General features: G+C 33.8%; 3 protein-coding genes across 3 annotated transcripts in view; 1 reads left to right on the plus strand and 2 right to left on the minus strand.

The window, feature by feature from the left end:
• Positions 1–1648: 1648 nt before the first annotated feature.
• On the plus strand, positions 1649–5449 carry LOC140753885 (aladin). The gene is made up of 6 exons (XM_073088705.1): positions 1649–1841; positions 1912–2507; positions 2800–3012; positions 3367–3521; positions 4206–4404; positions 5022–5449. The coding sequence occupies exons 1-6, from the start codon at positions 1719–1721 to the stop codon at positions 5161–5163; spliced, it is 1428 nt and encodes a 475-aa protein (XP_072944806.1). The 5' UTR covers positions 1649–1718; the 3' UTR covers positions 5164–5449.
• A 227-nt stretch (positions 5450–5676) lies between these two features.
• LOC140754027 (uncharacterized) lies at positions 5677–7759 on the minus strand. The gene is made up of 2 exons (XM_073088931.1): positions 7606–7759; positions 5677–7254 (listed from the first exon to the last, which is right to left on the minus strand). Exons 1-2 carry the CDS (start codon positions 7640–7642, stop codon positions 5687–5689), a joined length of 1605 nt encoding a protein of 534 aa, XP_072945032.1. The 5' UTR covers positions 7643–7759; the 3' UTR covers positions 5677–5686.
• Positions 7760–8133: 374 nt separating this feature from the next.
• The window catches only part of f (espin protein forked), a 62549-nt gene continuing 43258 nt past the window's right edge, over positions 8134–27424 (minus strand). The window contains exons 13-16 of the mRNA XM_073089070.1: positions 20009–20577; positions 10859–11055; positions 10045–10211; positions 8134–9250 (exon numbers count right to left, since the gene is read on the minus strand). Coding sequence (XP_072945171.1) covers positions 9138–9250; positions 10045–10211; positions 10859–11055; positions 20009–20577 — 1046 coding nt within the window. The 3' untranslated portion in view covers positions 8134–9137. The remainder of the gene's footprint in view (positions 9251–10044; positions 10212–10858; positions 11056–20008; positions 20578–27424) is intronic.

The following is a 27424-nucleotide window of genomic DNA, read 5'->3' on the forward strand; positions in this document are numbered from 1 at the left end:
AATGCCTCGTCCGTTACTTGATTTTATTTAAAGAATAGGTAAGTGTTAAATAAAGTTTAATCTTTTTCAAGCACACATAGCCTCAAGGAGTTTTCAAGTACCTATTTCCCATAAGTTTTGCAACCCTGTGCTTGTTTCTATGTCCAAATCGCTGAGACAGTGATATAGATATTAGTTATACATATAGATATAAGTCTGTTTAACTTTTTTTTTTCAAAAATTACTATGTGGTCAATAATAGCTAAATATGAATATTGGTAATTGATATAAATATTGGTAAGGGAGACAGACTTTTTCGAGGCGTTCCAGCTTCGTCCTCAAGGGTAGCGGCGCATCTGTGACCGACCTCAGGTAGGAATATCTAATCCTATCTGGGGTTGATTGCAGATGGGCGGCAGTAGCCACTTATCATCAGGTGGACTGCATGCTCGTTGCTACTCCTATATTATAAAAGAAAGAAAAGATGATTACTTTACACTAACTAAACCTGATGTTTTACCCATAAACCAGTTTTTTTTTTATAATCTACTGAATGTGCTTTGAATGTTTTGAATTTATTTAACATTTTTAGTGGAATGGTGACACCAAGCAGAATAGGTGGAGGCGAATCTATTACTTGACTGTCACCCGGCGACGTAACGTGCTGCATAAATCTTGTCGCTGCCGCAGTAAATTCCGACAAATACCTTATTACGCCCAGAAAACCTGGAAGAAACCTTTTATCTCTGTCCCGTCTCAAATTGCTCCCGCGTTTTTTATTTAAATGAAATCGCGGCATGCAACCACCTGAACCTGATGCTAAATGGAAACAGCATATTTGAATATTGTAATAATAGGCTAGGTGCTTATTCAAATGAATGCTCATTTTAAATGAAACGGATGTTTTTATTTTTTTCTAGAAAACGATATTTTCTACTCAGGTATTTCGATATTTTCTTCTCGCTAGTTAACAAAGTACGAATACATGACACAACCATGATATCATCGAATATAAAAAAGCTCCTTGAGCAAAATATTGAAGCCGCCGATGTAGTGCGTAGTAAACACATTTTTACATTTCTGTTTTAGGACTGGAATTTTTGTACCATTCATATTTGTGTAGGTAGATACTTTATTAGTTAATTATGTCCAAGTATGCCACACGACAAATTCTAGTCAGCTGTTATGAATGTAAGAATCGCCGCATAAAATGGTTAGATCATTTTAACACGACATGCGCTATAAAAAGTAAAAGGCCATTGGGCCAAATGAAATTTTATATCATTTGTTTCATTAAAAATAATAGAATATCATTAAAAGCAATATTTATACTCACAGTTTGATAATTGCTGAATTAAACAATAGTGATAATACCAAACGTCTATAAGTAATATTTCTCTTCAGCTCTTCACCATTTCAAGATTTCGCGCCAATTCTGCATTATATTTTTCTGTTGACATGGTTACTACAGACGTAGATTCTTGCTTTTCGACTTAAATATTTGTACATCTTGTTAAAATCATGAGTTTACTATTATAAGTAAATCGATAACTAGTAATTTGTATTTTGCATGTATTTATAATTTTCTTAATTTTATATGTATATTTTATCTGTAATGATGTCCCTGGTTAGAGTCAAATAATAGCAACATTTACATTCAAATGTCATTTAACTTGCGAAATTTGAATCGTAAATAATTGCCGGCCGTTTTTCCCCAAATTTGCACTGAAATTATAAAAATGTCTATATTTCACGGCTTTCCTGAATTGCCTGCTGACGGCGAGACTGCTTTTTGCAAAATAAACGAAGTGTATTGTTGCGCTGACGCCCGATATGGGAACATTACGACTTTTACTAATTCGGTAAGGTTAACTTTGTTTTTATTATTGTATTGTGTTCTTACTGTTTATTGACTAAATTTTATTGTTGTAGACAAAGAACCATCCAAAGATCAACGTGACAAAGGATTTGCATCACCACAGAGTGACTGATGAAAATATTTCCATGTACGTGGATGTCCAAGACAACTTACTGAAGAAAATAACGAGTGTATGGTACAAACAAGGTTTCTTAGAGGCTCTGAGCGTTGCAGCAGACACGAACGTTAACAGAGACAGCAAATTCCTAGCGGTCACCGCATCATATGTTTTAAAAGTGGCAAATTTGCTTACGGCGTTTCGGTACTTCATGCAACCACATTTAAAGGACATAGGGCCTAAAATCGTGTCGAAATACTCCAGAACGCGGTACTGGGGACAATCGCCTATCAAGTGCTTGGCGTGGCACCCGCACACAACGAAAATAGCTGTCGCTACAACAGATGACAATGTGCGTGTTTACTGTTCAGAAGTGTCGTTCGTGTCTACATTGAAGTGCAAAGCCCAGGGGCACGTGTCGTCGTTGTGCTGGAGGCCGCACTCGGCGTCGGAGCTAGCAGTGGGTTGTGAACAGGGTGTTATAGTGTGGACTGTGGACCCGAACTCAATGTTCACTAAACCATCCCCGAGTAATGCTGTTGTATTGAAAAGGTAAGAACTAAATATTACGTACCAATATTCTTCTAGATTTCATTGTCACAATGACAATTTTGTACCTAATTATCTTATAATATCTTTTATGTTTATCCTGGGATATGATAACGAGAGATCTACTTACAGTACACCTGCCAAGTCGTAGTCCGATAGTATATATATTTTTGGTCTCAAAATATGTCATTCAATTGCAGCTATGTGTTTTCATCTACGGCATTACTGTGCAGCATATATTTGTAATTTTACAACATGGAACATAAGTCAGACAAAATTCTAATTTCAATTCCAGATCAGGCCACAGCCCTGTCACCGATGTGAGCTGGTCTCCGAACGGTGATCTTCTTGTGAGCTGCTGTGGTGCAGACACCTCCATGCTGATCTGGGATGTTGCCATGGAAACCGCAATACCCTTACGGAGAGTTGCCGGTGGTGGTATTGTGTTTGCAAGGTGGTCGCTCGATGCTAGCAAGATCTTTGCTGCTACCTCCTCTATTATATTTAGGTAACAAATCATTTTACATTAATGGACTTTACCGATCTACACTAAAATGACTCAAATATAAACTACTTTTCTTTTTTTTAACTTTAAGAGAATCATATGTAATATACCTCAGATACTGAAATTGTCATCATCATAATCACAGGAGTATCTTGGGTCAGTCATAATTCCCATTAACATTCAATTAAAACCCATGAAACATTAAACATTAAACCCAGAGTTTAAACTGAACTGGTAAATTTAATAAAGTCTATGATATCACTCAGTCTATGCAAGATTGCATATAAAACTTACACATAATAGCAATAATCTTGTAACTACAATCTTAATTAAATGTATAAAACTTTTTGCTTACAGAGTATGGGACACAAAAACATGGACGCCGGAGCGTTGGTGCGCGCGCGGCGACCGCGTGGTGGCGGCGTGCTGGGGGCCCAAGGATATGGTCATGTTTGCTGCCAAAAATGAACCTATTGTGTATGCCCTTACTAGTAGCTCTGGACTGTTAAATGGTGAGGAATAACTTATATAAGATTTTTTTAATCAAGTGACCTCTAATATCGTAAATTGATTGTACTGTTATATAGTCAACTAGCTGACCCGGCAAACGTTGTGTTGCCATATAAATAAAAAAAATGTTAAGGGTGAACAACTCTTGTCACTTACGGGTTTGAAAAATAGATAGAATATTTGAAACTACAATGGTAGCGAAGTCTGTCGAATCCAATGTAAAACATTCCAAATTCAACAACTACTTACGATTTAAAAATTAATTAAAAAAACATTTTCCCACGGACTAAATTGTGAATCTAAACCATTCTCAAGTCCCCTTGAACACACAACAAATTTCATCAAAATCAGTCCAGTCGTTTAGGAGGAGTTCAGTGACATACACACGCACATAAGAAATATATATATAAAGATGTAGGTTGTTATCATAGATATATTAGCAGTTGTTAAATCTTAGTGGTGGCCTTATGGAGTTTGAAGAAACATCTAACATAGGCTAGCCACAAAAATGTCCACCAATATTGTAACAGCATGGTAAAGTGAACTTATTAATATTTACTAGTGTTTTAAACAGGTATTACATATACAATTTGATGATTGAAGTTTTGGGTCAAACAAATAATGAACATACTTTGCTTTATTTTGTGTATTTATTTATTTAATCATGCATAATATAATCTTTCCAGGTGTAAAAACAAGCAAAGCTCAACCGATTTTGGATGTGACGAAGGTAGAGCTTGCCTCAGGTGAGGCGGTCGGTGGACCAATACTGGACATGTGCTGGGACCCCTCGGGAAGGTACCTGGCGCTGCTGTTTGAGGAGTCCGCCATCGTAGCAGTGTTTTGCATCACACAGCTGATGGTGCAGCTCAATGTTACTCCTTGGTGAGTTGTTCGATTTTTCTTGTGTTTTATACAAAAAGTAGGACGTATTTTTAACGGGCTTATTTTATAAGAATACAAGCTGACCCGGCAAACCTTGTGTTGTCATGTAAATAAAAAATGTTACGGGTGAACAACACTTATCACTTAGAGGTATGAAAAATAGATATTAGCCGATTCTCAGACCTACTGAATATGCATATAAAATTTGGTGAAAATCAGCAAATCTGTTTCGGAGTAGTACGGTAACTAACATTGTGACACGAGAATTTTATATATAAGATGACTAATATGAGTAATATTTTTATTTAAGTCATGATAACTGCAATTTTTTATGACCCTTGTGGACTGAGTCAGGATGGCTAACCTAGTAAGAATCTAATTAAGATTGACCTCATTTTGAACACAGATTTGATGTTGCACTTGGGGACTAAGACTAAGTTGGCATGCTATTCTGTATTCTGCTTCAAACTCCAGACATAACAGCTTTGTACTGCTATTTATAGCATAGAAAATCGATAATTTCGGTAGAGATCATAAAATAATAAGGTCCCTTTTACTACGTGGTATATTTCCAACACATGATTAATAAATGTCTGTATATTTTTTTCTATTTACAGTTGTTTCGTCAACGGTTTAGAGGACGAGATGCCGTCAACGATTGCCTTCCAGCAAAACTTCACAGAGGGCGCTTGTTTAACGGTAGCCTGGTCTAGTGGCAGGGTCCAACATTTCCCCATTGTTTATACTAATGGTTATTGATTGTGACAGAATTTGTACTGAATATGTAACCATCAAATAAAAAAAAACAATAAAAGCAAGATATAAAAAAATTGTATACGTAAATGCAAGAAACATATTCTTTTGCAGACTAAGCTAACTTTTTTTTATTATATTACGATTACCAATGATAAGTAAATATGTATCTTCGATATTGTTAAGTTTCACTAAAATTAATTTATCACTCGACATAAAGTTTTTGTTTAAAATAATTACAAAGTATCTACAATTGATTTTCAATTTGTAAAAATCACAAGCATTTTAAATGTACATATACAAATTTAAATTACTCTATCAAACTGAGTTGTGTCATCGAGATATAAATTACATAAAGAATTCTTGCTTGCTGTTGTTAAAAAGTGTAATAAGGTAATTGTAGATTATAAAACAGACTTGACTGATGACGTAATTGTGTAAGAAGAATATTTATATTTATAATACAAAAAATGGGATTTGTTACATGCTGTTTTATTTGTGGAAATTGATTCAACAAAATATAATTTACTTAAATTAGTGTTGTCCTCGTGACACTGATATTGGCATATTTTTCAGTATTCCATAACATTGTGGTCATATTCAAAGACTCGTCAACGTCAAAGAATTTACGTGCATTTAATTCAAGTGAACGTCGTAATGTATTGTTCTTCAATGCGTCTTTAAATTCATCGTCCATTGTCAATTCTACTTTAACATATATTTTGTTTTCATCGTCATCGTTTACGTTAGAATTCATACGTCTTCCACTTTTGTGATGGTTATTACAAACATTAAAAATTAAACAGATTTTGGTGAGCAAATCTCGTTCCAAGTTTCCAAGGTCTACGTCTAAATTTATCGTAACGTCTTGTTGAATACTTTGATATACTTTTTTAGAAACTCCTTGTAATATGACTTCCAAAACACTACTAACTTCCTGCTTTACATGCCTCATAACGTCTCTAACATAATTTGAGAGCAGGATTATGTTAGCCTCTTTATTTTTTTGGTCGTCTAATTTAAATTCATTTAAGACATTTATAAATGCTTTAATAACGTGCTTTTCTAATTCGTCCCCAGTATTGAATATTAAAGAAATAATCGAGTTTTTCTCATTGCTAACATCGGTGTTCACATCTCTTGTAAACATTTCTCCGTAACTGCGCAGTACATTTACTGTGGTGTCGTTAAGTGAAGTGTAAAAATCGATAAAGAAACTTCTCAATTCTGTCGAACATATCTTAAAATGTTTACATGAGTTGGTTTTACTATCAGTGTCGTAACTTAATTTGGTAGTTCTCAAAGCCCCTTTATTCTCCTTATTTTTCTTAAAATGTTCTCTTTCGGATATGTTACAATTAAATTTGTATCTTTTTGAAAATGTTTCAAGATTATCTGAAACATCTTTTATTAAGTTATTTAGGTTATTAAGGTATACCATTAAATTATCCTTATGTTTTACCCTGTCATGTGTTCTATAGTTAACCAAGGTTGAAAACGTAGTTTTAAATTTTTGAAATTCTTTGTTCCACGTATTAACTATAGCTCTAGGCACTATTAACCTATTACGTTGTATATTTAACGGAGCGCTACTCTTCCAGTTGCACTGAGTTTCTATCATTCTACTGATTAATTCGTCCAATGTTTTCATTACAAGCTTTTTCGTTTTATCTGACACCATTTCTTTTTCCAACGCCTTATCAATCTTAGTTCTAAGTTTTTTATATCTCCGCATGTTAGCCTTGAAAGTATTATTATCGTTTCTTAAGTTGGTTTTATATTCTTCTCCAGTAGAGGGTAGAAACTCTATTATTGTTGTTTCGTCATTTCCTTCAAACGTGATCTTATTGTCTTTTTCTTGAATATTGAATTCGTCATCTTGTAGAAAAGGTTTTAACTTTTCTACCTTTTGTCTTACTGCCTTCTCTATCGTAGATTCTTCCAAAGCTCTAAATGCAGTTTCAGTGTTCCAGGTTCTAAGATATGGCTTGACAAACATACTGAAGAGTGTGGATATCAAAGAAGGGTCCGGTAGTTGTCCATGTATTTTATTAGCATTTCCTGCGTCAATCATATAAACCCAGATCAAGAATAGACCTGCAACAGGTACATCTGAATTTTAATGGTTGCGATATCACTTGATAATTCACTTCTGACATGAAAATTATATTAACACATTAAAGTACGAACGAAGCATAACAATGTACCAGGACAACATAACTCTGTTAGAGACATTATCTCAACAAAACGATTGCTCAATGCTATATCTTGTTTGTAAACTAACTGTCTAATAACTGACGAATACAAATTGTGAATGAGAGACAATGGAAGATCATATTAAGAAGAAATATTATATTGCATACCTAGTTATTAACATAATTATTAATGAAGCATATTTTAGTCACAAAAAAGAGTTAAGAAGTATACACTCTTGCACTAGTTAATTACCTTTCAATAAAGTATGATATCTTGAAAAAATCAACATCTCAAAATTTTACACTGATTTTTCTCACATTTCATTCAGTTTCCATTTTATGGCTTTGTTTATGTTCTGCCATAACTTATTCAATATATAAATAATACATACTAGTATGTTTTATAGTTTCTGTTTCCTTTATGTATTTTTTATAGCAATAGCTTTTTTTCTATTTGGATTTTTTTGTTATTGTCTTATATGATTTTAGACTAAAATTATCGCGGAATTGAGACATTTTACTAAGTAACAGGTATTCACGATATGCGGTTTTTTAAATTTCTTTATTGCCGGTATTTCGACCCAGTTGCATGGATCATGATCACGGCGAAACTGCGGTGGCGGGGACAAACTGTTGTGTTGACAAGTACTTTGGTAGATCTATCTACCCTACAAGATATACGGTAAATTGTTTTTGTGTTTTTATTTCATTGTACCTACATGTCATGTCTCTCCCAGTGTAAGTTTAACCTATCGAAAATATTTGCAAAATAAAACAACAGTTTAAGCAACAGAATTTTATTAACAACATTACAAAACGATTGTTGTACGGCACAACCGTACTATAACACATTGAATCGTTATACGAGTACAAAGTTATATAAAATTGCAAAGGTTTCTAAGCTTACAATTACAACTAATATTGCAACACTGGTATCACTTGCATGTTACATAATTATATCTAATTCTATTAAATATTTTCGCTATAAAATATAAAAATCTGTCCGTGAATTAATTCAATATTCTTAGGGTAAAGTGACCAATTATCGGCATCCTAAAATTGTATATTAAATGGAATGTTTTATTCATATGAATTTATCATAATAATATATTATAAAATTAAAAAAAAAACTATTATTTTATAAAATCAAATCAAATTTTATAGGTATGGTGAGTATTTTGTAGTTTTTATTCTGTTTAAAATTTAGGGATTTAACACTTATTTAATTACGATAAATGTTATATTGATCTTATAACATTCATTTAAAGCAATAATATTATATTTTATTATAATTAATTATTTAATATTATCCATTATGAATATGATACCTTAAAGAATCCAGTACGTAATAGATTTACATTTTTACATATTGACTTACTATTTATTATTTACGTAATATTGTTAAAAATCTCAAATCTTTGATAGAGAGTAGCCTCAATTTCGAGAAGATTAAATAAAATTTTAATTTTTAAACTTTTGCTTAGACAAAAGCATAAAAATAAAGATGTATTCTAATAGTTATATCATATTAGCTTTACCTACCTTAATTATATTGATGATGTATTAAAACAGGCTGTTTACATTTATTATATAAAAAATCGATTTTATCCAAAATTTAAATTCAATTATATTTGTTTTTATAACAATGAAATTCTAAATTCTTTATCCTATAAAGGTGTTTACCCAGTATTGGGACAGAAAAGCTATATTTAATAAACATGGTGATAAAATTCGCGAATAATAACCGAAGTTTAACTGTTAACCTAGCAATATTCTTTATATAAATTATTCGAGTAGATTGAGCTTGCTGTTTGTCTTGCGTAGTTGAGCTCGCCAAGGTATGATTTTGGCGCTTTCGTCTTCTTCGTCGTCGTGTTTACCATTGGTTGTCGAATGGCCTGAAATATACAACGATAAATATTAAATAAGTACAGAAAAGGAATGACTGGACACGTTAGTAATTTTAATTTTATAAAGTCTCATTTTATTTGTGCAAAATTATAAGTAGAATTTGAATAAAAACGTAATACCTTTATCATGTTGGTAAGCAACATAAGAATGATCCATTGTATAGTCTTTTGCAACTGTTGGTAGCCTCATAGTCATTAAAACCACTTAACCTAACCTATGCAACAATTCGCAAGCAGCGTAATGTCTTGCTCCACGGTGTCCCACTGGGTAGAGATCTGTGCCCAACAATGGGAGACCTCCCACCTTTGCAATGTGGAGAGTTGGAATCTGTGCCTAGCGGTCTGAGATTCTTCCCTTTGTCATGTGGAAAGTTTAGAATTACCAAGATGTACTATGTCCCAAGTCTCCTCTAGTTAAGAGGAAAATCCCATGCCTATGGCGCATGTAGACTGGCAGTAAAGTCTCACCGTTGCAATGTTCAGGTCTCCTCCAGTTATGAGGAAATTCCCCTGCCTGTGGGGATTGTAGACTAGCAGTAAAGTCTCACCGTTGCAGTGTTCAGGTATCCAGTTATGAGGAAAGTCCCGTGCCTGTGCGGCATGCAGACTGGCAGTAAAGTCTCACCGTTGCAGTGTTCAGGTATCCAGTTATGAGGAAAGTCCCGTGCCTGTGCGGCATGCAGACTGGCAGTAAAGTCTCACCGTTGCAGTGTTCAGGTCTCCTCCAGTTATGAGGAAAGTCCCGTGCCTGTGGGGCATGTAGACTAGCAGTAAAGTCTCACCGTTGCAGTGTTCAGTGGAGAGCTTGAGCTCGGAGGGCGCGCGCGGCGGGTGGTGCGCGGGCGGCGCGTCGTAGCAGAGCGAGATGTTGTCGATGGACACCGCGCGCGTGGCGCCGCCCGGGTACGCGCGCCACTCCTCCTCCGCCTTCGCCGGGTACAGCGATTGTCTGGAACAACACACATACTAAGTAAATGAAACGCGTGAACCAGCAAAATAGGTTGGGCGTTGGGTAAGCGTATGGATAATCGCTAAATGTTTAGCATAGGTGCTTGATTCAGAGAGATTGGGACAACACCCCGCTAACATTATAAATGAAACATGTGGACCAGCAAAGTAAGTGGTTAAAGGGCGTAAGAAAGCGTATGGATAACCGCTAAATGTTTACCATAGTTGCTTGATTCATAAGGTACGTTAACCAGCTAGTCTCGGTTGTTATTATTGGACAGTAGTCGTCAAAACTTTTAGAGGCCATATTATAAATTTAAAATATAAATAAGATATGTGAAGACATCGATGAAAATCGAACAACAAAGTAATAAAGTATGATCCGAAAGCCTCTTAGTAGAAAGCAGTGTACAAACGTACGTACATGTTATTGAGCATTTAAAAATTTAAATATTTTTCTCATCGCCTACATTTTCTATAGTAGCCAGTTATATTATATCACCCTACATCACATACATACATACATCAATATAATACTAATTATTGGATTTTATTTTTATATTCTCATTGCTATAATTCAGGAAACACTTACCTATTTTTACTATTTTTAAAATATTATTTACATAAAACACAAAACATAAAACTCACCTTAATCGATTCTCAGCCTCCTCCCGCCTAGCGAGTAACTGCCTCTTCCAGGCTGGTACTGCCGCCGCTCTTCGCCTCTCCGCTTCTCCAGCCAACTCCTTCTCTAGATCTCTCCTCGCCTTCTCCGCGGCTCTCCGCGCCAACATCTGCCGCTTCCACGCGGGAATCACGTTACCAGCTGCGTCCCGCTCCGGTATCTGTGAAAAACCCTTCCATCGACCAGCCGCCCCCTTTTGAATTGTCCAATAATTGGGACCTTTACCCTATTTTCGGACAATATGAATTTTGATTTCAAAGTTTTTAAATTGCCGTGTACGGCAGTTTTCTTTTAATATAATTGTCTCAATGTATCCAATTCAGTCCAATTTCAAATAAATTAACTATGACTATGACTGATTTTGATTAAGATAAAAAATATAGATAAGAAAATATAAGCATCTTATAACTATAATGTAAAATACACTTAATAATTTACTTATTCTGATTTCGAAGTGGCAATTAGGATAAAATAATTTCATCATCAAGGAGATAAAATAATCTTAAATAGCTAAGTAGGTACATGAAACATGTGTCTAAAAACTAACTTTAATGTAATATTACGAATATTTAAAAATGTAACAAGTATTAAAATATCTTATAAATTTCAACATATTATATTAACATTTATATTAACACAGACAGGTAAAAAACGAATGAAAACTGTTTGCGACAGAGTTAGACATTTATATAGCTAAACTTGTTTAACCTTATATCTCATAACTACTTAAAAACGGGCACGGAATATCTGGCTAATCCGCGTGCATCCATCCATCGAATAACCAGTGCATCTCTTACATCCTATAATCTTTTTGCTCTTAAATCTGAGTTATCCGATAACCGTTCAGTACATCGACATTGAAAAAAAATAGAAAATATCTCTCGGGCCGCGTCGTACGGGCAATATTGAAGAAATTATAGTGCCGTGAAAGTGTTAAACGACGTTGATGGAAACACTAATAATTACGTTCCAATTTACGCTTCACATGGCATTCATGTTCGAGAATACACAACATAGGTATGCGTTTTGTCGTGTAACACCGATAATATCGCGGTATATAAGAATCAGATTAATGGGATCATTAAATGTCATGATTCGATACTTATTGCTGATATTTGGAAAGTATTAACGTTATAACCGGAAGATAAAATTGGAGCAATGTTTAAAAATTAATGGTAGAATTAAATAAGAAAGTAAATATAACATACCTACATATATATAGATAACTAATTAACTAAATATAATTAGATTAAATAAAAACTACTGATGAAGGTACAAATTTATTTATAAATAACAAATTACGTATTGTAATTGTTTATAACATGAGTGAATGTAAGTAGGCAGGTATAGTCTAATACCGGACGCCTCATGTGAACAATATTACTCGGTGTTTTCATGCTAATCATAGATTAGTTAAGATTACTCACTCCTAACAAGAAAATGTACCCAGTTTTGAGAATTGAAACAGTTGCGTAAAAAAAATTTGCCACGTCTCCGTGCTAAAATGTCCCTAAAATATTTGAAATTATTATTATAAATTATTTAATTATCATGAAAATTACGCAGTATTAGTTATTTATTCGTAAATTATCTCTAAAAATGTTTTTATTTGTCGAGAAGAAAAAAAGAACTTACTATAATAAGCCATTTGCGGCTTCATTCAATTTCAAGGCGGCGAAGTATCTTTAGTAATCTATGATGCTAATAAAGAATATAGTTCAAAAAACTTAAAAAACACGCTTATATGATAAAATCAACTAAAAAGTAGAAAAGTATTCTATTTCATTCTTTCATACATACAGGGTGTATGTTGATCTCTTTCTACTGAAAAGCGGAGTTACTCACTGACAAACATACAAGTGAAGCTAATATAAAGAGTGCAAAAATAATGTGGAAATACACACATTTAAACACGTCAGAAAATATATCAGAGAACATCTGAGGAATCAACTTTTCGGAAGCTTCGAATAGGATTTTCATGTTCCTCATAAATCGTCATATACTCATTTCTTCTAGGCCTTTGAATTTAAATAAAAAAATAGTCATAGTTCCTCATACTAGCTGGTTAGTAGATAACACATTGAAGAACTTTAAGACTAAGAGAGAAATTCTGACTCTGAATCTGAATTCTATTTATTCTGATAAAATATGATGTTACAAAAAATATAAGGTGCATCTATTCCGATTTATTTGAATTCACCAGACAACATTACTAGTAAATACTAAAGTGTTACTTAATGCAATAAATACACATTTCTACCCAAAAAAAAAACCTTTTTCGAGTGCTCATAACACGTAAACATTTCCTAGTGTTCTTCAGGCAAGCACCAGAGCATCATAAACAATATTTATAGCCAGCAAGTCCCGCAAGCGTTATTGCTTGTTACATCACACGCAATCTTACTGACCGTGACAATATGATAACGGTTAGCTGAGTTACTCTTGGATATATTGCAGGTATATCTTAAATGTGGAAATGTATCTATTGTACAACAGAATGAAACAAGAAAGCGTCTATAAAGATAATTTGATGTTCGAATGTTATTCTTGTGTTCACTTAGGATTTTTGAGGTATAGGTACCTAATAGATTTCGTACATGTTGGAATAACGTATATTCACAATAATAGTACATTAAGACATGAACAAAGTACGCAAGACGTCACTCCATGTAAATATTGGTTAATGAGATTGTTGACCCCACTGACAATCCGTCAGAATAAAGTAATTAAGGTTCATAATGTTTAATTATGTTAATTTCCTTGCTACGTAAGTACTACGTATTGCACTTTTCCAAAATTCAGTTGAGAAAGCCAACTAATTTATATTGGTTACGCCTATAATTAGGTATAAGGCCTTCCACAATAGCGCCACACTAGGACTTTTCCTGTGTCGTGTATATAATGCACACAGAGACAACTAAAACCCAGACGCAGAAAATATATCTAAATTCGTAATACAAATATCTGTCTGGCAGGACATCGAACCCAGAACCCAGAAGTGCGTGTCAAACCAGTGTGGTGTTATTGGCCTCTCCGACAGGCTTTGCAGAATTTTCCGCGAAAAATTCATTTTGACATCTCGGTAAACTGAACTTCTTTATGCCACCTACTTTTATCTTTAAACCGATTTCATGTATTAGTTTTGTACAAATATTTCGAGATAAGGCATACATTCCAATATTATTTATCCATATATACGTTTTTTTTTCATAATTAAGCAGCGCCAGCCTTTTTGGGGACTTTTCAAACAAATGACAACAATTTAGATGAACAACATTTTTTTATTATGTAAATATTTTAATAATTAAATACTATAATAATTAAGCAGACGTCCTAACAAAATTAGTGTCACTACCCAAAACTAACGAGACATGAAAATAGAGTGAGCGGAGCAAACGAACTGAAACGAACGAGAGCGATCTTCGTCTTAACATAATTTTCAGTTAGTTAACCTAATTAACATGCACTTAACTTCATCTTAACATCTAACAGAAAGTTTTTGGAAAATAAATATTGCGTATATCACTGAGGGGTCACATGCGATCCTTATATCGAAAGTCTGCAAATAAGTCTAGTATTATTTATTTAGAGGAAAGTTTATTTTGACGGTTCAAGATAGTCCGCTTTCAGACTAAAACTGCTCTCTCATGCTTATATACCAGATCATTTTCTCTCGTAAATATACGAGAAGTGTAATGGCCTAATCATAGCCGTTCTATTCGTGCACCGTAAATTCATACAGCATATACGCATATGTGGTTGATCTCTGCAATTATTTCTTGCAACTTTTAATACGTACCTACTTAGGCATCTAATTTTATAGTAGCGTCCTGCAGTATGCCTTAATATTTATTAGGAGCTAATTTATCATAAGATTAAACCATAATGGTAAGGGCTAAACATTGGTCAGTCATTCTCTTGCATGTTGCAAGGGAGGCATTTTATTTCTACCTAATAACAGCAGTGTTAGGTGCTGCTGTGTTCCGGTTTTAAGGGTGTGGTAAGGGAGGCGACTTTCCGAGGCGTTCCAGCTTAGTCCTCAGGGGTAGCGGCGCATCTGTGGCCGACCTCAGGTAGGAATATCTAATCCTATCTGGGGCTGATTACAGATGTCCATGGGCGGCAGTAGCCACTTACCATCAAGTGGACTGCATGCTCGTCTGCTACATTAATATTATAAAAAAAAAGGCAAAGACCATACCGGTTTAAAGTCTTCGGATTCGGGTCCCAACCAAATTAAAACCAAATCAAACATTCAAATGTTCAATTTAGATTTTTATTCCAAGTCTGGTATTATGATTATGTACTTACTTTGCCGCCATGAACACTCGTAACACAGAGAATCTTAGTGCGAGGTCATGGAGGTACAAAGAGTAAGGGATTTTGAGGTCTGGACCTTCCTTAACATAGGTCCAAAAGTATATTCGAATAATTTTACGAGAACTTTTAGAGGTCGACAGAATTGACAAGTAGCAGGACGTATAAAGAAAGACAGCTTCATCTTCCGCCCCGGGGTGACATGAGCTACACAGTGCTTTGGAACTCCCTAAACAAATTAACCTATGCTATGAGTGTAAAAACGCCACTTATATGTATTTCACAACGGCCTAGGGTGAATGACGTATCTCTTAAGTAGACTTCATTCACACATAACATAACAATTATACAACACAACAATAGCGCAACTAAAACGCGGTGATGTCGACCACACCACCATTAACGACATTTTTTAGGTCTACCGCACATTGCGACAGTCGTAACAGAGATCGCGCACAGAACGTTCAACACAAGAGCAATACTTCAGATTGTCTTCAGACTATGACTGTATGTTGCGAAATGACAAAATGTAGTTATCAATTGTTGTTTACAGCTATCCAGAAACCTCCATTAGGTAATTCAGAATAAAAACAGATTTGAAATCTTTGATTTGGTTTCATTTAAGTAACTAGTTATTGGGCATTACCATAATTAAATAAGCAAGAACTTAGTTATACTAGCATATGACTAGCATACTTTTAAAACAAAAAATATGTAGTTAATTTTTAGACACAGTTATTTTGTACGTAAATAAGAAACAACCAAACCAACGAACACAATATTCCAAAATCGATTAGTTAATATTTAGTTCGATCTCATTAACTCTTAACATTACAGAAGACTCCAAAATAAACAAAAAAGAACCTACGACGCAATAACACTAGCACAAAGCCTTTGTAAAATTAATCTTAACAATAAAATAAATAAAAGTCGTGCATCCGAGCCATGAAGCTACCAGGGCACTAGATACAGTGAAAGCGTGAAAACAGCGCTCCGTTTGTTCAAAAATAAAATATTTCATTCAAATCTTAAGCTAATTGATATGAAACATAAAGGCAGCTTTCGCGTAAACGTACCCACTTTATTGAATACAACAATGAGGTTATTGTTATTGCCGGCAAAGATTATGATTCGAAAGAAATTTTTTAATGGCTTTAATTAGATTCTATTGAAATCGTGATCCACAGTGACCATAAAACGAGCAGTGTTTATTTACTGCGGCCACACGGAATATTCAAGATTTACTGAGGGTAGATAGAATAAAATGTTTAAACATATAATAAACCGCGTACCCAGATTTCACTAACAAAAATACGCTAAGAAGTTCATAAAAGAAAGCATTATTGTAGTTAAATGTTATTTAATAAAATCAAAGTTAAGTACTACTGTTTTATGAACGCTTAAAGTAAATAAGTACGAGTTATGATGCTTATATGCTGTTTACATTTATCGTATCATGTTAATTTTATAATTATTGTTTGATCTTTACTCAAAATACTACAATACTTGTTATGAAAATAAATATTTGCTGATGTCAAAAATTAGCCAACTCAATTCAGAGTCCACTATAAACTGCATATTGCATATTACATATTTTTTGCGAAATAATTTAAGTATGAATATCACTTATATTTACAAGCTAATCTAATGAAGAATTCACAAAAATAGTTCCTTACTTCTCCAGTTACCCCGCTTACCACATTAATGAGTAATAAAACAATCCATGAAGCGTTATGTCACACTTGATATGAAATCGTGAGATAATTTCACGGTTGGTTACATCTTGTTGTAATATTGAGAAACGGTAACAAACATTGTCCTACAACTGTAATATTGTCCGATAAAAGCGTTCCTTTAAAAACCTGTCAATCAATTTATTGATTTAATCAATGTTCACTTCATTTTGTTTATTTAATGAACATTTACTTTATTTTATTTATTTATTTAGTTATTATTCAATTTTGTTACATTATTTATTATCGTATATTATTATTGTCTCAGCGAGTCATGTAAAATTATGTTATGATTGAATTTTAATTTACTTTCACAATCTGATAACTTTTTAATAATAGTCTGCTCGCGATTGAATAGATAATTAAATAATGTATAATATTTAATAACCCTATAAATAATGTACACACTGATAAATATATTAGTTGTTAGTAAAAGCTTTGACTAAGTTATTAAATAACATATTAATTACGTGAAAGCTTGATGATTTGTCGTTATAGATCAACTATGAAATAAAAAAACTTGAAGTAAAGCAATTAATTATGAGTTATTTTCTTTTCACTAACACAAGATTTTTAATCGATATCTAACCAATGATTTAAATATATATTACTTACATCATTGTATCTAATAGGAAGATACCATAGTGTAAATGCAACGAGGGATTAAAAACTTTACGGGAAAGACATGCCCAATCTTAAAATGTGTGTCCGTAAAGAGCTTACGTACTCCGTTGAGACCGTTTAATAAATACCTACAGGAAAGTATTTTGTTCCGATAAAGTCCTCTAATAAATACCATGGGGACCACAGCCTGAAAAAAACCTTGCATAACCCCTCTATTACACTCATGGCACTGAGTATGCCAAAGAAACGGTTGCAACTTACTGTAATAAACTATTTTCTTTCAATAAGATAAAAGTATAAAAACATAATTGACATTTATAAATTAATGTTTGTTTGATTGGTGAAGAATTGATTGAAGTTTGAACGTAAAATGATTTTACGTTCAAACTTTTATCGTAGGTACTCGTGGTTGCTCTAATATAGGTAATATATTAATTTTACAAAAACTCCCTACGGACCACAGATACAGCTATTGTTTTTGAGTAGTATATGTACTGTAAAAAGTGTACAATGTATGTATAAGTATATAACTACTAAGAACATAAATAGACGCGATGTCATCTTTCTAGTTAGGAAGAAGTTTGTCACAACTCATAACTTATATAACGTAGTGTTTTCTATGACATGCAAGTTTCTCCGCCGCTTCCTTCACCGTACAGACATCTTTATCTATCTATATCTATACGTAAAATATTCGTATAAGTGCGAATCCATTAGACCTCGCTCTCACATTACTTATTAAAACCGATTCTACGTAATCACGCAAAACTGAAATTTGTAAGTCATACAGTAGTATGATACACATATAGTTGTGCGATCATAAAAGAAAGTCCATATAAATGAATACGCAAGAATTTTAGCATAACGCAGTGATTGCTTGTGCGTAGCGACTCTCGTTAGCGCGCATTGTAATGAACGTCTTATATGGCACAAGATCATTTTACTAGAAAATGCGTTAAACAATTGCAAGTTATACTTTTTATGTTGATATATACACATATGAAAAAATATGTGGAACTAAATATTCAATCAGACCAAATTCTGCCGTGCTTTGCACTTGAAACCCAATTTAAAATGACAATCAAGTGACCAATTAGAAGTGGTGTAAATAATTCATCATCATCATCAACCCATTACTGTCCCACTGCTGGGCACGGGTCTCCTCTCAGAATGAGAAGGATAGGCCATAGTCCACCGCGCTGGCCAAGTGCGGTAGACTTCACATACCTTTAAGTTTTTTTTTTTTTTATATAAATCTCTTAGGTATGCAGATTTCCTCACGATGTTTTCCTACACCGTTTAAGCAAGTGATAATTAATTTCTAATACAATACAATCCATGAAATCATGATTTCATGTAATCATTGTAAATAATTACAATCCATGAAATCTATTACAGCTCTCTGAAATACAATAGTTTTTAAATAGTTTGTATGAATAGTAACAAAAGGGCATTCGTGTTAACAGATTTAAAATCTTCACTGTAACGCATATTTATGCAGATATTTTTATGGATATGACAAAATCCACGGTCCACTCCACGGGAATCTACTACGGCTAAATGTCTCATTACATTTCTCTATCATAGTAGAATCAGAATGTTCTTCACACAAACAGTCGTGGATATCTAAGCGTTACTTAAGAAACCTTTCTAGTTTCTAATACTCTGTACATGTTATAATCGATTTAGTTGTTTTTGCAATTGCGGGTATTGGTACAGATCATAATGATGGTAAGAGGTTACTGCACTATATGGACGTCTGTAATGAACTCCATAGGAAACATACAGACCTAAAGTCGATCGGAGATATTGATGAGCAATTAGTTAAGAAGAACGAAAAGCCTGTACTGCGGCATCGGTGTTTAAATGATGCACTGATTCCGTGTTAATCAAAACAATTAATTACTTTTTAAATTGATTCATTTAGAAATTAAAATTATGCGCTTCTACTGTTAGACAAGTTTTTAGATATTTAGTATTATTGCATTAAAGATAAGTTCTTATGTTCGATGTGAAGATACCCGAAACGATCAATTATTAACTAGTAAATTAGAAAATAAGGAAAGAAAAAAGTTCGTTTTCCTCTCAAAAAAATCCATGGAAAAATAAAAGCGCCCACGCAATTTCGTCAAAAATGCAAGTCACGTTGTTTCACGGCCATTAAATGCTTGTAGACAGCGGTGGCGTGGGGGAAGTAGATCAGTGGGTTGAATGCGCGGATGCAATTGCATTGCTCGGAAACTGTACGACATGCCCTGTTGAGGCTTCCACACACATGCATGTCAAACATACGTACACCGAAACCGACGCGACCGAATAATTTCGTGTTACACTTAGAAGGTAGCTATTAAAACTGACTCGGATTCCACTCAATAGAAATTATGAAAGATTGCCACTTCGAAATACTTCCAGAACTGCGAGGAATAAAAAGGCACTTACCTGGTCAACAAAGTTTTCGGCCGTGAACCGCTTGGTGAACTCCGTGAACGTCTCCTTGTCCTGGAGGCTCTCGCGCCTCGCGCGTTCAACTTTGAGCTTCTTGATGCCGGTAATGTCCTTGGACATCTTGAGCTCCTCGATCAGATCGGTCTTGGCAGTCTTGTAGTTCTCGGCGGCGCTCGGCAGGCACTGCAGGCTGACGGAGCGCGTGGGCGGCGGCGCGGACATGGTCTTGGTGGCGGTCTGCTTGAGGCGCACGGCGGTGAGCTCGGCGCTGCTGATGGCGGCGAGCGGCTGGTGCGCGAGCGGCGGCTGCGGCGGCGGCGGCGGCGCGGCGGGCGGGCCGGGCGGGCCGGGCGGCGGCGGCGGCGGCCGCGCCTCCGCCGCGCCGTCGTCCCGCTTGCAGGGCGCCGTGATTGTTTTCAAGTACTCCGAGGGCTTGATGAGCCGGTCGGGCGCGTTGTGCGGGAACGCGGGCGGTACGAACGGGAGCGCGGGCTGCTTGTTGACGAGGTTGGGGCCGCGCGGTCGCTCGTCGTCTGCGGAGGCCGCGGAGCCGCGCCGCCCCGCTGCAACACGCCGCCGTTAGGGGGGAGAGAAAGTCCGCGCATCGCCGCCCGCGCAGCGATGCACGCTTCTACACATGTGCGCGGTTTATGATTTACTGTTTTTAATTGATTTCAAAAAGGAGAAGGCTCCAAATTAAACGTTAAAGGATAACTTAACAATTACGGTTGGATATTACTGTTAATTACGAAAAACAATCTGTGCATAAACTTCTAGAACCTTCCGCTTCTTATCCTATCTAATAATTTTTTTTAAGCAAATTTTATTATTACACAAGAAAATATTGTTGATTTCCCTAAAAAGTTTCATCTCATCCATTAATTAACAAGTGACTATAATTGGGACAGGGGAACGATTGTGTCAAGCGGTTTATGTAAACTTGTCAACGAAATTGTTAATAAGTTCATTAAAACGGTTGATTTTACGCAAAAAATATTTTTTCAACACACATTAATAAATTGCGTGCAACGCTCAATAAATCATCATAACATAACATCTGGTGAGTCTTAATTGGAACAAAAAATAGTGCGATTCGTATGATCTGATCAATTAAAATACCAGCTAGTACAGAACTATGACCGTCATTCCTTTTAAATGTCGTAAATTGTAATTTTCTTTTACCTTAGAAATCCATAAACTGTATGCGTCACACACGCTATCTGTGAACATTTATATCATTTACTTTTAATACTTACTTAATAGATTTTTATTATAAAGCAAATAATGAATACTGAACGCATTGTTTACCTACAAATAAGGTATAATGAAGAAATATACCACATACCCATGTTCAGAGATTGAAAATTCCGTAGGAGCACTTAGTTGGTCCCTAAGTGACATTATTACTGGACCACGACCACGTAGGCTGTGGTACAATCCGCACAATATCGGTCACTACCGATATACCACTGTATATAAGAGATACACAAGAGATAATAAAGGATCAATTCTCCGTCAGTCAGATTTATTTTCTATGTCTGATTGTTGTTTACTTGTTATTGTGTCCACGACACACGGAGTTACGAGGGTCATTGTATTTCTTTACACTTTTCAAATTCATATTTAGGCATTTATATAGGGACAGTAACGCACGTAATCCCGATACCAGGCTCTCATAAGCTACATACAGACTACAATTAACCGGTTTCACGTCGTGCACAGTGAAATTACCCGCATCACCGAGTGCTAACGTACTTACTGCTAACCGTTTGCTCTAAGTATAAAACAGGGGTAGCCAACCTGTCAAATAAAAGAAGTGGCAAGGAAAAGAAAATTTTAGCAAGGCTGTTTTCCTTCGAATATTGCTAGAAATAAAAATAACTTATATAAAAATAATAATATAGAAAAATATTTGAGCTTGACGACGTTTTTACGCCAACCGAAACTACTAGAGGAGCAGTGAACAATTGGTAGATCGCACGGTAATTTAATTAGTAAATAGTCTATCTCGATTATAGTGAAGTTGACTATCCCTGATCCCAAGTATTTGCCGCTATGTACCTATTATGTTGCGGCAACCGTTGATCCATCTTAATTTCCGGGTTTCTTTGGTATTCAATTTATAATAAACAGTTTTAACCACGCTCAGTTACATATAATATCCCTATAAGTACCTATACCTATAAGTCTACAATATAAATATATAAGGGTATAATTATACAAGCTTTCATTGGTGGCTTTGAGAGAAAAAATGTCGCGATATTCAAAAAGAAAATCTGATGACCAAGCTGAAAGTTTTCAAAATTAACGGGTCACCGTTAATTTTGTTAAGAAAAAAAATATAACTTTTACTCTCATATAAATGAGAGTAAAAGTTATTTTTTTTCTATTTTATATTAAGACACTTTCATGTCTGCTACGCTAATATTCAAATATGTTCTCGTATATAATAAAAAAACTCTATTTCAGAGTGAACTCTCAAAACTTATTTTTTACTTACAATTTAAGGTGTTTTGATATGTATTAAGCACATGAGCTTATATAATAACAGCTCGTTTTGACTACAAACGAACACTCCAATTTTAATATTTATGTATATATATATTTTCGTGAAACTTGCGCTCAATATCGCGTCCGCGACAAGTAATATAAACAAGAATATTTCCTGTTTGTCTGACCGTCATTATATTTACGTAATAACAAGTTCATAGAAAACCAAGTGATAAGTTTCGACATAAATTCAGTGAAACTGTTACTAGGTTTCGTAGATTACAAATCAAGGTTATTATTTTTTAGTCTCATGAAAAACAGTCCCAATTTATTTAATGTGAGTGAGAATATAGTTTTCTAAAACTGGATATGATTAGTTTGACTACAAAATAAAATATTATATTATAAAATTGATTTTACTTCAGCTAAATTATTTTAGTTAAGCTTTATAAACATTCAGTCTGAAATTAGATGAACAAATTAATCGCAACAGAAATAAAGTGAGATCTTCCCAAATTGTTTCATACGAAATATAGAACTAACCAAGTGATAAATATATGCCTATGAGTTTAATTATTTGATTTTAATGATAGTATGATCATAAAAACTATTTCTAAAATATAAATGTATTATTATATGACGATATAAAATATTATTTACATTTACATGCCTAGCCAAATAATTGAAACTAAAACGATTTACACGTCAAACCTGTGAGGTGATAATTCCACTACGCGAGTCACCAAAAATATTATTATAAAACTACTACATAACAGCTAAGCTACTATTATTATCGATATTTTTCTCGCAAAAACCTTTCAACTCGTTTAATAATTTATTACGTAACTGGCTTACTTTGTGCAGTGAACTCGTAATTTTACTGCAATGTTTGCAAGTAAATTGTCTTTGTTATTGTTATATGAAGGCATTTTTTTCTAGGTCACCAAAGGCTTAGGTCATTGGCAGCAATTAATTCTTACGGAATTTAAAATACGAATAAGTATTTTAATTGTGACACGTCTTAGCTTTAGATTATCTTAGATTATCTAGAGTATTTCTAGACTGATACGTTATATAGAAGAGAAGTATTGTTGGAACATATTGACCCAAAAATATGTATTGATATCAACTTATATTTATTTATAATGTAGAATTAGATAGGGAACCTACGAGTACTCTGAAGGTTCGGCCACATCCGTTCTTGGGCGTTTGTATTCAACCTAATATATGAGTGAAGCACTACCTAAGGTTGGTGACAGATGCAATCCCAGTATCTTTCCTTTTCTTACTGGACCTTACTACACCCCACATACCAAAACACAGCATCACTTAACACTTATATATATAAAGCAAGAAGTTGCTGCCGTAGTCTTAAATTGTCAGTTGTTGTTATTAACAAAATTAAAAATACGAAAGTTTCAAAATACACCGCCATGTTTTAAATAAAAGTTTTTTTTTTACTTCTTATCCTCAACAATTTATCACATTACTTTTAATAAAAGACAAATTATTATCAAAATGAAATGCATATTTTACCATAAATTAATTCATATAGTTACTGTACAGCAAATAACTGGTTGTTAGAGCACGGGACATTAGCCACATATCATAAAGATAATAATTATAATGGAGAATTCGCGTGGAAAGAATTCAACAAGCTGCTTTGTTCATAAAACATTTTACTTTATGAATTTGATTGCGTTATTCTCTCTATATTAATCTTTCGTTCCATCGAAATAAGAGATTGTAATAAAATGATTAGCGAGATGTTCTTCTTAGTAACAAACGATGGATCTTGTATTAAATTCATGGAAAACAAGCGAAGAAACATCAAAATATATACGCTTAGCATTAAATTTAAGTTATTTAATTTATTGTTAAAAAGTTATTATTGTGCTTTGGCTTTCTGTTTATTGTCCTTAACTTTTTTCTTCTTTAACTAATATATTAAAATAAGATGGAATCAGCGAAAAGTTCTGACGTTTGATTTTTAATATTTTATAAACCTGAACACTTAGCGAAGAGTCCTAATTAGACATAACCATTTAAATATATTTATTTTAAAGTCAATTTGGAGCAATAATATATGCTTAAAGTATATTCTATAACTTCCGTAGTAGTTTTTGCATAAAATATAAATCACGAAATGGCATGGCGTTTCTGGGGCAAACAAAATATTTATTATTCACTATTTCTATTTTTAATGAACATGTTTCATTCAAAATACGTCGATCACATTGTGTAAGTCACTTAGTCCACCTTTATTTTATTATATACTACAATAATTTACACTAACCACTATGACATAAATAATAAACAACTACAAAACATGTGTGTGTGGATTTTCCTGACCCAAGTCTCGAAAGCAACAATTCTACGCATAAAATGAAAGTAAGGTTTAAAACGAGCATTTACTTGAAAATTTCACTTTTTAGTACCTAAGCGGTATGTTCCTACTTCTATGAACAATCCTCATAAAGCCATAAAACGTAAACAATGTATAATGACTACATTTGGAAGCATATGTTACGGAATATAACCATAACATATGAAGTTGCTTGTCGAATGATACTTTCAATTTTTATCCCATGAGTATTAACAATATAGACGTATAAAACAAGTAAAAAAACTTTAAAAAGTGCCTAAAATAATATCTTGTGGAAGAATAAAAGACATCAGAAACAGAAAAAAAGAAGAGTTAAGAAAAAAAGAAAAAATGTTGAGTAAGTACACACGAAGAATAATATGAAAGATAAATAATAACCAATTGAAATCTGTGAAGATCATTCATCGATTTTTTTCTTTGAAAGTTTATCTTAGACAGATAAAATTACCCCACTTAAAACATCTGATGAAATTTTGAAATAATGAGCTTGATTTTATCATTTAGGTAATTACCCGAAACGCTTCTGAAGAGGTGATAGTATTTTGATTATCATGAGATGATTTTTCCTTAAGTTTTAAATTTTAATTCAAGATATCAATAACACGAGAATTTCAAGGAAATATATCATCAGTTTTAATGATGAAAATATATCACTTAAATGTAAGGAGTTCAAATGAAATGATCATAAATATGTTGAGCGCAAATTTTCACATCTGTTATCAATGGCTCAGTACCTAATTACTCGTACGTTACTTTCTTGGGGCTCAAAAAGGTAAAAACAAAAAACCCTGAGCCAGACTATCGGCGAAGAACGAGCAGTAAAAGTGAAACTAAATGAAATGCCGTACTTGAGTTTACATACTGATATTATTGTTTAAAGTTAAACCGAATCAGAACGCGACTAAGCGCCCATTAAACTTGGTAGAAAGTGAACCGCCTTAATTACTGGACCCGCTCATAAATATGTAAAACACCGAATTTTGTATTTTAACAGTCTGGCTGTCTGCATTTTAATAAAAATTGCATGCGAATGTGTGTGCATTTAATTTTAAAACCAACTTGATTGATGATATGAACAAAATCTAGCAGTTATAAAAGATTTGAGAGATATAAAAGATGAACATGACTAAGTAGCTCTAGATTCACGATAAGTAAAATCTAAGTCAATATAAAAAGATCTATCTAAAGATCAAACTATTTGTATTAATATAATATGTACTTAGGTGATCTTTTTAACCGGATGTGAATGGTGAAATACAAATAGCCAAAAATGCTGAAAGAATGCCCATACAGCCATCTTAATTCTTAATCAAGGCTATTATTTCAGTTTAAATACAAAAATAACATATCTTTTTCTTGAAATGTTGTTTTATCTTTATTAATGAGGAATGACTTAATAATCAATACTTAAACTTTAATGTCCCAAAAAGTAACTTCTATATTTTAATTTGAAATGAGGTAACATTTCAATTCGTCCATAAACTCTCGTTTGCACATGAAACTTGAAATCTGCATTTCGTAATTAATCCGAATGGCTTTGTGGTCATTGAAGTCCATGTATTCTATTAAACCATGCTAATTTACAACACAGTTGAAATTGTGGTATCATAAATCTCTCCTTTTAAATTTAGATTTCTCTTACCAGCTATACTTATTTTTAATACCTTTGCAGTGTTTTCTAAGTTCATAATGATCTTTATAGAAATCGTTATCGTAAAAATAATGATTACTTATCTAGCCATTGGGAATTATTTTTGTGAGGTTTACTAATAGTAATTAAACACTTTACATTACTATCTATTCTGTTTTTGCTTACGTCTTTGTGAGATCATGTGAGAAGCATTATTTTAATCAGATGTTATGTTATGTTGATTTTTTATTGATAAATTGATGATTACATACTAATTTGTAATTTGCTATTAAATTCTACTTTATGAAAGTAACTTCATTTATTAAGATCCTAAAATAGAAATGTATAAGAATGAAAGTGGAATTAAAATCTGTACAAAAATAAACATAGCCTCATCGTCGAGCTTGTAGTAACAAAATTTGATAGGTTTTAATTCTAAAGTTATCTAGTTTAGAGTGCAATAAAATACAACACTAAAATAGTGCGTAAATGTACATAAACTACTTCACAATCTCGCCAAGACCTTCGGATAGGAGTATCATCTCCAAAGGCAGAAAATGGAGAAGACATATGATAAGACAATGTTATTAAGGAAAAACATGTTTGACCCAAACTGATAAAATCGATTCCTCTGGTTTGAAGATCCCAGCTGAAATTCCTCCAACGCGATAAAGTATACCTAAACATCATGCATTTATAGCAAATTCCGAGTTTGCCCCTCACATCTTAGTGTGAATTCTTTCAGTTTGTAGGTAATAATAAGAGATTTACCAAACTCACTGAGTCGACTCCTTAGCTCCGACAATTTAATGGTGACTCCTCCAGAATGACGCGCAGTCATAATATATCACACTAAGAGTTAAGAGCTGGCTCTTCGGAGACGGTGAACTACAATGCTAAAAGA

The sequence above is a fragment of the Epargyreus clarus genome, unplaced genomic scaffold (genome assembly GCF_041222505.1).
Source record: "Epargyreus clarus isolate Ecla_fem2 unplaced genomic scaffold, WU_Ecla_fem_2.2 ptg000027l, whole genome shotgun sequence".
Taxonomy (NCBI): domain Eukaryota; kingdom Metazoa; phylum Arthropoda; class Insecta; order Lepidoptera; family Hesperiidae; genus Epargyreus; species Epargyreus clarus.